General features: G+C 49.2%; 1 protein-coding gene across 1 annotated transcript in view; it reads right to left on the reverse strand.

The window, feature by feature from the left end:
- Positions 1 to 12822, reverse strand: part of PRKCE (protein kinase C epsilon) — a 483114-nt gene that overhangs the window by 77885 nt on the left and 392407 nt on the right. Inside the window, exon 11 of the mRNA XM_021701128.1 lies at positions 4676 to 4830. Coding sequence (XP_021556803.1) covers positions 4676 to 4830 — 155 coding nt within the window. The remainder of the gene's footprint in view (positions 1 to 4675; positions 4831 to 12822) is intronic.

The following is a 12822-nucleotide window of genomic DNA, read 5'->3' on the forward strand; positions in this document are numbered from 1 at the left end:
AAGCCATGGCTGGACACGCAGTGGACACACGGGGCCAGCGTCTGCCACAGCACACAGAGGATTCTAGGAACACGGGGCAGGGGACAGAGAGACGGTACCCTGGGCTGCCTGGTGCTGGAACCTGACTCAGACAAGGACCAGAAGAAAGGGGGCCATGCCTGTCAGTGTGGGATTTCCTTAAAGTGTGAGCCACCAGCCAGAGAAATGACTTCTTTCCTTCATTCTTGAACACTGGCCAGTTAGCTGCTAATTAGCGTGTGTATAAATTCCAGCAGGAAGGCCGAAAATTCCATCTCCACTCCAGCAATCAGCTTCCTCCTCCAAAACCTGGCCTTGCCAATCTCCCAAATAAACCTCTGTATCGCACAAAGCATGGTCTCTGGCCGGGCTTCAGAAGAGCCAGAGGCAAAGAGGTGGAGACACACTCCGGGCCTCCCCAGCCCCCTGTACACACACTGCCCTTCATCCTCTTTTTCGGCAGCCTAACACAAAGCAACATGGGAAACAGAGATCCTAGCATCCTCATTAACCCATAAAATGAGAGCTACGAAGAAATTGGGGGCCTTTTAGGGTCAAGGAGTTAGGAATGCTTCCAACACAGACTTTTAAGAAGTACACACCTAGGAGGGAGCAACCCACTGGATTGGAAGGCTCTGGAGCATTAGAGACTAGAAGAACAAACATTTAGTGAACACCTACTGTAAGCAGGCTATTGTTCTAGGCCAACCAGATGAGCACTCCTGTGTGGAGTTCTCAATCACAGAAGAGGTATCTTAAGTAAAAACATTAAGATTTGCAAAGGGAACCTGCTAAATGCCTGGTATAGAGGGAAGGCATGATCCCCAGGACAGGCTGGGTGGTCGGGAGAGCCTCACATCAGCAGGGGCGCTTGACACAGTCCCAGAGGCAGAATAGAATTTTTCTCCATCTCTGGTCCCCAAGTCACCCGAGGAACACTTCAAAAAAATATAGATTCCTGAACCCCACTCCAGACATACTGAATCAAAAATTCTAGAATGTTACCCTGGAATTGCTATTCTTTTTTAAGAAAAGATATTATAATTATGGTAAACTTCAAACACATACAACAGTAGATAGGACAGTGGACCCCCCTCCCATGTGGGCATCACGTAGCCTCAGCAATCATAAACTCAGGGCTGTTTTCTCTCTCACCAATATCCTTATCCATTTCCCCTCCTCCAGTATTATGGAATCTCTGTACCTTTTAAACCAGGGACTCTGAGGCAGTCAGAACATGGATGTGAACTGGGAACCACTCATTGATCAAGACACAGATTAGGAGAAAGGGATTTCCAAGGACGGGGGGACAAAGGCTCTGAGAAATGAAAAAGAATGACATTGGGGGCAGAATGGCAAATAATTTGGAGCACCTAGAGGGTGGGATATATGGTTGGAGGGAACAGCGATAAGGGTCACAAGATCATTGGGGGCCACCAGAGCCCCGTGTGCACGGACGGTGTCTTTGTGAGAGACACAATAAGCCATCTCCTCTGGGTAGAAAAAGCACCCCTTCCCTGGGCTGAAGCCAGCCACACCAGCAGAGCCGGCCTAGATGCCATCCGCCACTCACTGCTTGTGCCCTTGGCTCTTGCACTGTGCCCAGACCACACAGCTGTGCATGGCAGGCCTGGGGCACGCGTGAGTCTGAAGGAGGCTAAAAAGGGAGCGTGTGACAACCGTGTGCTTTCAAAGAATGGCGGGCAGCAGTGGAGGGGGAGGGCAGACAGGAGGGCAGGGAACCGAGAGGCAGTGAAAGAGTCAAGTCTGTCAAAGACTGCAAACTCACCTGGGAAGAAGGCACAAGGCCCCGAGGTCATGTCTTGAGAGAGAGGCTTGGGGGAGAGAGCTTGTTTGGGTTCTGGGGATAACTGGGGGGCTGGATGTAGTGACAGAGGGTCACTGGTTCACAGGATTCATTTGAAAGCACGCACGTGTCGGACTTTTAGGGTAGGAGGAAGGAGGGATGAAGGCCCTGGGGAAAAGCAGCATTTAGAGAATGGAGGTTGGAGGAGAGCTACAGCTAGGCCAGGCCATACAGAGACTGAGAAGGAATGGTCAGGGAGGTGGGAAGGAATGTGTGGGGGGGGAGGGGAAAGTGTGGCTCATAGAAGCCAACAGAACAAAAGTGTTCACAGGTGTGATGAGAGGGAAGTGGAAAGGGGAGAGGTAGACATGTAAGGGAGAAGCGAATTTTGGAGTGCCTGGGATGACAAGCCAAAGAGTTTGGACTTGAACTTGAGAAGGCGGGGTGACAGATGTCCTGGTGTACAGCATGAGCTTGCTGATCAATCACTTAGGCTTCCTAGGTCTGCCACTGACCGAGTAGGGCCTTGGGCAAGCTACTTAAGGGAACGCTCTGAATCCCTGCCAGTATGCTGGATGGTTATACCCACTGTAATAGGGATGGAATGGGGAATGATGTCTCAGAGGATGGCCATCCTTCTTCTGTCATCGGCACCTAACAGTGTACTGCCTTGTAGTATGGCTGAGCTCTTCCTACACCTAACTCTTGTATCTCCAACGGGCTTGTGAGCTGCTTCGGGGGCAGAGATTAGGGTTTTAAACTAATTGAAGTCAGTGGTCATTTGTTGACTATTTACTATGTGTAAGACAAGAAGAGCGTGTAAAACAAGATGATGGAGGGGTTTACAAAAAATAGATATGTAAATAAATGGTCCTTAAGGGCATTTGCAACTTAGTGAAGGATCCATAGTGACGCCTAACGCTAACTAACACAAGGTGGACAGTGGTAGGCACAGCAACAAAAGTCTCAGGTCCCATTCATTCCTGAATTGCAGACGGAAGCGTGGGTGATGGAGAAACTTGCTCTGGCTGGTGGGACCAGGCTTTGTGTGGGCAGGCAGTACTGTGTGAGGCCTCTGGGCTGGACAGAGGCCGCCTGAGGAGGGCATGAGCACAGGCTAGCTGGGAATTGGCAGGTGGGTTTGAGAAAAGCTGAGAACCTTGGTGGGTTCAAAACAAGGTGCTACGGGGACTGCAGAGAGAAAGGGGTACCAGGATGTAGCAGACACAACCTAAGCAGAGCCCCAGTGAGTCCCACTCTGCTATAATCCCACAGTCCCTCCCTGAGTATGGTGGAAGCCGGGACTTCCTCTAACCAAAAGAAGGTGGAAAAGGCAATGTCATGTCACTATCACGATAATGTGACATTACAGGGCAAAGGAATTGTGCAGATATAATAAAGGTCCCTAATCATTTGAGTTAAACAAAAGGGGGATTGTCCCAGGCAGGCCTAATCTAATCAAGTGATCCTATAAAAAGAGGGTCCAAGCCTTCCCTGGAGTTAGAGACTCCAAGCAGGAAAGGCTTTCTCTCCGGCTGGCCTTGAAGAAGCCAGCCACATGCTGCAAGGAACTGAGTTCTGCCTACCAGTGTGTGAGCTCAGAGGAGGACCCCAAACTTTAGACAAGCATATGGCCTGACACCCTGATCACAGCAGAGAGACCCCAAGCCGAGGGCCAGGGTGCACCGTGCCTGAACTCCAGGACCATGGAAACAGGGGGATAATAAGTGGGTGCTGTCTGAAGCCCCTAAGTCTGTGGTATTTTGTTACGCAGCAATAGGAAGCCAATACAGGGACTCACAGTGTGGCGCACCATGACCGGCAGGCTGAAAAGTTCGAGCTTTATTTTGTAGGCTGGGGGGGAGGTACTGACTCTTTTTGAGCAGAGAGACACATACTTGAGGAAATTAAGAGTCGTCAGTAAAAAGGAAGTCTGGGGTGAGGGTTGGTCAGAACCCCTCAACGAGCATTTAGTCAGAACACTGCTCCCAGGAGAGGGTCAGGAAGGTTCTAGTGACTAAGTTCTGGGTTGAACCCAGCTAGCTATTCTTCTACCCAATTGAAAAAAGGTGGGGGACGGGGGGCGGCGGCAAAAACCAAGTCGAGAAACTGACAGTCATTGAGAAAACCTTAAGGAACTTTAGTGTCCTTGTTGCTAATTATAAATATTTACTCCTCCCAGAACTCCTGACCTCACAGAAGAGCCTGCGTAAATAGCCCCGCTCCCTTACTGGAAAATTAGTGTGTGAGTGTGTGAGTGTGCGTGTGTGTGCTCTATGTTTTCTTGGAAGGGGGACAGGGCGGCAGTGAGGGACTGGATCATCTGCAGTAACTTCCTGTTGGATATTGTCTAGCTCCCTTCCCCTCCTCCTCCTCGAATCATAAACCCAGAGACCCCCAAGCAACTCCTCCTCCTCCTGATTCTATCTGCTGGAGACAACAAAGCCAAACAAACTCAGGAAGTGGCAAGAGGTTGGGAAGGGGAGGAAGTTCATGGCACAGAAGGAAAAAGTAAAGAGAATGCCCTGATGTTGAAGGAAGAGGGCGGGGAGGGAGAGAAATGAAGGTCACTCCAAGGTCGCTCGGCGCCAAGCCTTTAAAATGTTGTGCTTGGGCTTTCAATCAAAACTGGCACAAACGGTGGGTCAGATCTCCTGAGGCTATTCAAATATTAACATTCACAGTGATAAACAGCCCCCAAAAAAGTCCTCTGCGAGCAAATTAGAACAAACAACTCATCTAAAGCGGGTTGCTAAGAGACCAGTTGGGCGGGAGCCAAAGTCAGTTCAAGTGTCTGGAGAATTCTTTATTTTTTCGCTTTCACGAAAGGCAGGAGGAGGGAAGAGCTACCTGTAGATGACTCCATGTTGGTGGAGGAACATGAGGGCTGACGTAACCTCTGCAGCATAGAACCGGGAACGAGGCTCGTCGAATTTTCGGGAGCGCTGAATCTGGAACATAAGGTCGCCACCATTTACATACTCCATGACGAAAAAGAGGCGGTCCTGAAAGGAGAGCAGAAAATGCCATTTAGGTAATTCCACTGCTGCTTCCACACGGGCCAGAGAGCATCTCCTGAGCCCGAACCCAAGGGGGAAGAAGGTGCAGAGATGGATGAATCCTGGTAGCACGAAATCCAGACAGAAGACAGAAGACAGATAATCCAGACAGCACACGGATTAGGGTATGACGTGTTATTTTAAATCTCTTTCTCTGTTTTACTTTTATGAACATCAGCTTGTTTAGTGGAGGAAGCCCAAAACGGACAGAAAGGAGACCTGGGTCTTTGATTTCTGTGACAACCCTGAAGTATGTCCTTGGACAAGTCGCTGTCCCTTTGGAGGCTCCAGCTACCTTTATATGTGCGGGAGGTTGGATAATGGCTCCCCACCAGATATCTATGTCCTAATCCCTTTACATGCAAGTGTTACCTGAGACAGCAAAAAAGAACTTTGCAGATGTGATTACAATAAGGATCTTGAGATGGCAAGTTATTCTGGATCACCAGGGTGGGCCCTCAAAGCAATCACAGGTGTCCTTATAAGAGAAAGGCAGGGGGGAGATTTGAGAAGCAGCAAGAGGGCAATGTGGCCACAGAGGCAGAGACTGTGCTGTGGCCACAAGCCAAAGAACATGGCGGCTACCAGAAGCTGGAAGAGGCAAGGATGGACTCTCCCCTGAGGGCCTGGGGAGAGAGCAGGGCCCTATGGACACCTTGATTTCAGCCCAGTGACACTGGTTCCAGGCTTCTGGTCTCCAGAACAATGAGAGAATAGATTCAGATTGTTTTAAGCCCCCACCTGGTGGTAATGTGTGAAGGCAGCCCTGAGAAACTACTATAAGGCCCCACGGGCTATTGAGGCTGCAAGGGCCCCTTCTGTGGGACACTTCTCACTCTGGAGGATGTTCCTACTGGGATACCCATCTTGGGAATTTCCTATGGCTTCTTTCCTCAAGGTGGCCTCCGAATGACCCAACCACACTCATACCTCATCTGAGGAGGGGCCTTCTTTATCTTCACTCAGTGCCAATGTGTGAAGGAGACGGATGGAAATTCACTTTTGCAGCTTTCTGACTACTATTTCCCAAGCCTGTAAGGTGTGGGGTGCTGTGCTGGGCGGGATGCAAAGAATGGCAAGCCAGCACTGTCCCCTGCAGAACTTAGGAGCCAAGGGTGGAGAAGGGGAAATGGGCAGAATGAAGGAAACAAAACAGGAGCGGAGTGTCTTAAAGATGAACGAGCAAGAGAAAGGTGGGCTCTCTAAACTGGGGGCCATGGACGATTCTGGACAGAGCTAGGGCCTGAGACAACAAGGAGGCGGGGTGGGGGGCAGGAACAAATCCCAGGATTTGGGGACAGGGTGAGAATGCCGAGGGCGGGGGCTGAGCAGGTCAGCAGGGGAGGAAGGAACGCTGGGGAGGCCAGAGGGGTGAGCACATTCTTAACATACAGACAGAGTCTAAGTGAAGCTGCCAGGAGGAGGTGATCATGATCCTTCTTTATTCATGAAGCAGCTGTGATAGCATATTTATTATTGGCATTGCTTTGAAAATAAGTCCATCGTTAAGAACTGTTACGAATTCAGACTACCTTCTGCCCGACAGTCTCCCAATTTATTCAAGCTATAGTGATACTCACAAAGGGCCTACGGTCTACCTTCTCTTCCATTTGTCTTCCTTCCCCTTAAAGGCCTGCCCCGTTTTCTCCCCAGAGTACGATTCTGGACTCAAAAGTACATAGGCTGCCTTGTCAGCCATTCCCTCAATCATCCATTCCCCATTCAAATCCTCATTACAAAAACCGAATGCTTAGGCTGACCCCAGCCCCATGAGACCAGAATTTCTGAGGGTGGGCCTCAGGCATCGGTCGTGCGCAAAGCTCCCCATGGGACTGCAGTGTGCAGCCCGGATTCAGAACCACGCTTCCATCTGGGTTCTGCCAAGGTGTTTAGTGTCCGAGAGATACATGGATTAGAAATCAATTTTCCTTCTTCTGTTTGCAAGGATCCCCCAAGAACACGGGTTCTCCAGCTTGTGCATCGGAATCACACGAAGACTTGTGAGAACACGGATTCCGCCCCTCACCCCCGAGTTTTCGATTTGGAAGCCCCGGGGTGGTGAATCGGAGCATCAGCCTCTCTCGCCCCACTGAGAACCACGGCCCCAGAGCGCTGGGGGCCAAAGGGCAGCTGCAGCATGCGCCCAGCATTGCCCCAATCTAGCTGAGCCACAGCATCAGATGGCCTCTGGGATGCCCTGTCGTGCGGCCCAGCCGGATGTGGGCCTCAGCAACAATGCCGTCTTTCCTCGGCTCTGTTTGAAGGAATCCAAGGCTTTCCAGAGGAGAAAACCTCGCTTCTCTACACCCTCCTGTGCTCCCCGGCTGCTTTTGATCCCACCAACCCTAGACACACAGCATTTAAGAACAGGGTCCATGGAGTGACAGAGAAGGGCTCCCACCGAACTCTGTCACTTGCTGGCTAGGTGAGCTCAGGCAAATGACTTCCTCCCTGTGCTCGGTTTTCTCATCTGTAAAAAGCGGATGATAGAGGACCTGCCTTACAGATGTCTTATAGGGATGATATTATATGTTAAAGGGCCAGGTTCGAAATGGGTGCTCCAGGAAGGTGGCCTCATCCTACTGTCACCGACGGCATAGAGCTGCTACCATCACCAAGTCTTCCCTTCCCGGCCTTTTAGCAGGATTTTCCCCCGGGGCACTTCCTCTTCCAAAAAACACTTGGCTCCCTTGGCTCCCAGGCCAGTTTCCTCCCCATGTCTCGGGCAGGTGGTCTCGGGCCTGCTCGTGCGGGCTTCTCTCCCCAGCCATCAGGGGGCTCTCGGGCTCCCCCTTCCTCACTCTGTCCTGGCTGAGCAGTCTCATCCACACCCACAGTGTCTAATGCACCTCGCTCGGCACAGGTGACCCGCGAACGTCAACCTCCGTGTCAGACTTCTCCTCCAAGCCGCGTACCCATTTATCCAACTGCGTTTCTTTTCTTTTTTTAAGATTTTATTTATGTATTTATTTGACAGGGAGAGAGAGAGAGAGCACACAAGCAGGGGGAGCGGCAGGCGGAGGGAGAGGGAGAGGCAGGCTCCCCGCTGAGCACAGAGCCTGATGTGGGGCTTCAGCCCAGGACCCCGGGATCATGACCTGAGCCGAAGGCAGACGCCCAACAGACTGAGCCACCCAGGCGCCCCTTTCCAACCGAATTTCTGACATTTCCCTCTAGATGCCACAAAAGCACTCAACCCAACACGTTCAAAGCTGACTCGGTAATTTCCCCCCAGTGAACCGGTCCTCGTCCAAGGCGCCTGTGCACAAGCCAGAGACCTGAAACTCACTCCGGGTACCTCCTCTCCCTCATCCCTTACATCCATCACCAAGCCCTGTTGCTCCTCCCTGTTGTACTTGTGTACTGACTATTTTGTACCTGCAACATTTGTCTACTTCTTTTAGTCTCTGCCCGCCTTGGCTCAGGGCCACCATTCTGGTCCAAGTAATTAATTATCACCTCATCTAGATTCTTAACGAGTGCCTTCTTCCTAATGCTCCCCACACTGACTAGTCCCCCTAGCAAACGCGGATCACACTACGGGCAGTTACCCTGCTGAAATGAAAATCTGAGTGTAACCCATCCCCCTCCCTCCTCTCTTTCTATTGATTATTCTTTTAAGGGCTTCCTATTACTCTTGGAATAAATAAGAAACTCCTTAATATGCCTGATGGCCTATTATGATCTGCCCAATCTACCTTCTTCTGAGTCGTCTCCCTTCCAGCCACCTCTGGTTCCCTCTGTCCCAACAGCAAATTCCCTCTTGCCACAGGGCCTTTGCTTATGCTATTCCCTCTGCTTGGAATGTTTCCCCTCTCCCTTCCCCTGGTTAGTCCCTCCTCATCCTTGAGATTCCAGTACAGCCATCTTTTCTTCTAAGAAGCTGTCCCTAACTTCCCCGACAAGGTCAAATCTCATTATTATATGCTGTGTTCTCCCCTGTAGCATTCAGGAGGTTTGATTTGCATAACTGACTCATGTCTTTCTCCCCCGGCTGTCTGTCTGTTTCATGAAGGCAGGAACTGTTAGAAATTCTGCCCTATTAGTTTGTAAGGGAACTAGCCTGAGCCCAAAAGAAAAGCTTCCCTTTATTATTATTTTTTTTATATATATAATTCCCTTTAAAAACAATCATCGTGTGGATGGAAGAATGAAAAAAGGTTACGGGCTGGAAGGGAGAAAGGGAACCAAAGGGAACTCTGATTTTTGCAGCTGCAAACTCTTACTGCTTAAGGAGCTAGAGACAAGTCAGCCTGCTGCAGAGAGCCGCCTGCCTGCAGAATCGGGAAATGAGTACCCACTCTGACCAGTCTGCCCCCATGGGGGTCTGTCTGTTTCAGCACCCTGGATTCAGTTACAACTCTAAACAGTTCTTTCGTTCCATGGGCAGTGTCTTCACTTCCCAGTGAGACAGTCAGTTCCTTGAGGAACACAGTTTCTTCTTCCTAGCAACCCCCACCACCACTAGCTCTGAACTCCATAACTAAGGAGGCACTCAATAAAAATCTGTTCATCCAACATTCGCTCCGTGTGAGCATCCCGAGGGAGGGATTCTTGTCGGGTCAATCCCTTACTGGATCTCCAGCAACGAGAACTGAGCCCGGCATACACTGGGTTACTGGTACGTCTTTGTCGAATGCATGAGTTCTTGAACATCCACCACACATGAAGCTCTAGTTGCTGGAAATTCAATAGTGAACCAGAGCTGGTTTCCCTGTGTTATTCCTGTTGTTAACCTCACTTGGAGTTAGTCTAACATTAGCTCATTTTGAACTTCCGCTGAAACCTGCTTTCTACTCAATATACCTCAATGTGCACAGCCCCCAAGCAGAATCACCCCTCTTTAAATTGGAGGGACAGATGTTCAAAGCCAGATCAATTTTTCACTCCCCCTCCCTCCATTCAGGGAGTTTGGATCCTTTCTGACCTCCACACCTAACACATCTGAGAAGCATGTTTTGATGCAGAGTGAGTGAGAACCTTAAGTCATTCTGGGAACTGCTTAATTACATAAACTGAAATCAAAAGAAAGCTGGCAGACCCAGCAGCTAGTCATTAATCCCCTCTTGGCATCAGTAGAAAACAAAACAAAACAAAAACCCAACTTCCTGGTAAAGTAAGCAAATATGTTTTCTGAGGTAATCAAAGATTTTAAAAGCCTTATTCCACCTTCTCCTCCCTTAATCTCACCTGAATGTCCAAAAAGTTACGGTCCTGTGATAGTAAGCAAAATAATGAAATTAGGAAAGAGATTATATGTCATGGCCATTTAGGGTAAGAATAGTTAATCATGACCTACAAGCCGGAAGGGCCACACCGTGTATTTGAAATTCCCATTGGGCTCTGTTTTCCCAGAGCGCTAACCTTTCCTGCCTTTGAAGGGAACGCTAGGCCTGCCCTGTTCATCTTTCAAGGTGTGATGGATAGCCAGAGGCTTCCTCTCAGCAGCACCACATGTCCTGCCAATTGGATGTGTTTGGATGCACATTCCCCACCATTTGCGAGCTGTTTATATGTGCAGAGATTCTATCGCTTTTGAATCAATTTCACATGAGCGCCCAACAAAAGATGGGACTTGGAACAGTCTGCCTTTGATGTGCCAGTGACGGGATGAACAATTTCTCCTGTGCGTCATCTAAGGGAATCATGGGTCCTCACTTCACACTCTGTGACATCTCCTCGCTCCCCTCCATGTCCGCATCATTTAATCTATCAATTCAACAGGTCTTTCTTGGGTGCCCAGCCCTGGGGTGGGTCCCTGGGGGATATGAAAGATGCCATAAGCCATGGCTTTGGTTTCTAAGAAGTAGGAATTGAACATGGGAAACCACAAAAAAGCAACACAAAACGTTCTATGGTTATGTGCGAAACCCTCCTCTATTGAATCAGATTGTGAAACCTAGGTATCTGGGTCTTACTTAGTTAATCCATACAGAGTAATTGTCTGTCATCCAGGCCTTAGCACTTACAGAAGATCATGATAGGAAACCGTCATGGGAAAACCCTTTCTATATTTTATTTTCCGTACTAGAACTGGTCCTGGTGGAACTGGCCGTTGCAATATAGGAATTTGGTTGACTCAAATCTGAATTAGGCTTAGGATGTGGGCGAGAGAGAAGTAGTCCTGGCAAGTTAAAGGAACAGCCCTCAAGGAAGAGGTAAGTGGAAAGGGACACCACGGGGCAGGGATGGGGAGGGTGGGATTGAGCCGGTGAAAAAAACTTGCTATCTAGGAAACCGCTCGTAAATTCTGGATGTAGGTAGGAAGGAGACAGATTGGTGGTGGCAGCGGGCGAGGCGGGGAGGTTCTAAAAAACACAGGTAGGAAGCAAAGAACCCCAGCAATCTTCTGAGTTGTAAAATGGCATGATTAAAGCTGACCTAAAGCAAAACTATTCTGGAAGCAGAATTCAAGATGGAGTGGAAGAAGGCAGCCTGAAGTTATTCCATTTCTTCCCTATTTCCACTGTCCTGTCCTCAACGTTTCATCATCTTTTAAAAAGAACAAACAACAGGCACTCTCCCTCCTCTCTATTACACCTCCTTGGTAGAACCAAAGGCAAGATCCAACCACCCTGGGAAACCTAACCAAAACCATTTCATTTCCCCACAAAGCAAGCAAGCCCTCGTCACAGTAAACATCCTTCTTCTTACTGGAGACTTACCTCTCAGTTAATAGAGAAGGAGAGTCTCGTGTGGATAGTAACTATAATTACTGGGGTAAGTTTTCCTAAGCAATAACAAAAATAATTATCACCTGAATAATGTTAAAAAAATCATTTTCACACATCGTCAGCCCTTCTTCTCACAGGCCTTCCCCTCCTTCCACCTCCCACTGTTCCGAGGCCTTACTCCAGTGTCATGGCCTTGGTGTGATGTTTCCCCAAGTTCAGATTTATCTCAGCCAAATTCCTAGAGCAATAACCAATTCCACCAACACAAATGGTAGTAGGGAAAATACAGAGTGGATTTTCACAGGGTTGTGTCTTATGATGATCTTCTAGAAGCCATCGAGGGAAGAGTCTACCCTATTTTGGGTAAAAGGGGAGATGCTTGTTTTCATGTGGGAAAGCCTTAACCTAATCAGAATTGGCCAAACAGTAAAAATTTTGCGTAAGAGTCTGCTGGTTGGGAAGGTCTAAACTTCATTCATTTGCATCTGATATTTGTTTCCAATTGCTTGAAACTATGATTATTTGACGTACACAGGATGCCCCAGGTTTAAAGGGACCTAAAATGTAGCAAACTGACTCACCCAATAAAGCTCAAATAAACACTTCCTGCCTCTGATTAGAGCTGAACTTTGCTCAGAGAACAACTTCAAGTCACTGCCAACCTGCCCCACACGCTATCATCTGTGTGAAAGCCAGGGGCAAGGGGAAGGGTCTGCCTTCAATGCATCAGAGAATACTTTCCTTTTACAGGGTCCTCAACCTCTTCTGAGAAAGAAGACTCTTTGACATGACATGACAGTATGGAGGGAGCAGCCCCCAAATAGGTTACGTGTCAATGATGTTGACCACCGGGGTGACCTCCTGCCCTGAACAAGGACAGTGTCTGAAGTCAAGTGGGAGTAACAGCTTACTGTTAGTTCCCGTTTTGAAAATGACAGAATCAAGAGGGTTTTGAATGGGAACACGGCCAGTGAAAAGGACAGTGGTGTGGCTTGGCTGAGGCGCTCTCTTTTAGTCCATCCCATCATCAGAGGGTCAATGTCTGGTACCTCAGCGTCACCTCGCAGTACCCAGCTTCCTCCTGCTTCCTCCTGGTTTCCCGAGTCAGCTGCTTTCTTCATCAAGTGCCACTCCTGGGGTGTGGCATCGGGCTATCATCCTCTGTCCCTGGCTGTTGACCTGGGCTCCAGGAAAGCAGGAAGGCATCAGGAACCTTGACCCTCCCTCATCTGCCCAAACTTAGAGGTCTGGTCATCCAGCAGAG

The sequence above is a fragment of the Neomonachus schauinslandi genome, chromosome 10 (assembly GCF_002201575.2).
Source record: "Neomonachus schauinslandi chromosome 10, ASM220157v2, whole genome shotgun sequence".
NCBI classification, from domain to species: Eukaryota; Metazoa; Chordata; class Mammalia; order Carnivora; family Phocidae; genus Neomonachus; species Neomonachus schauinslandi.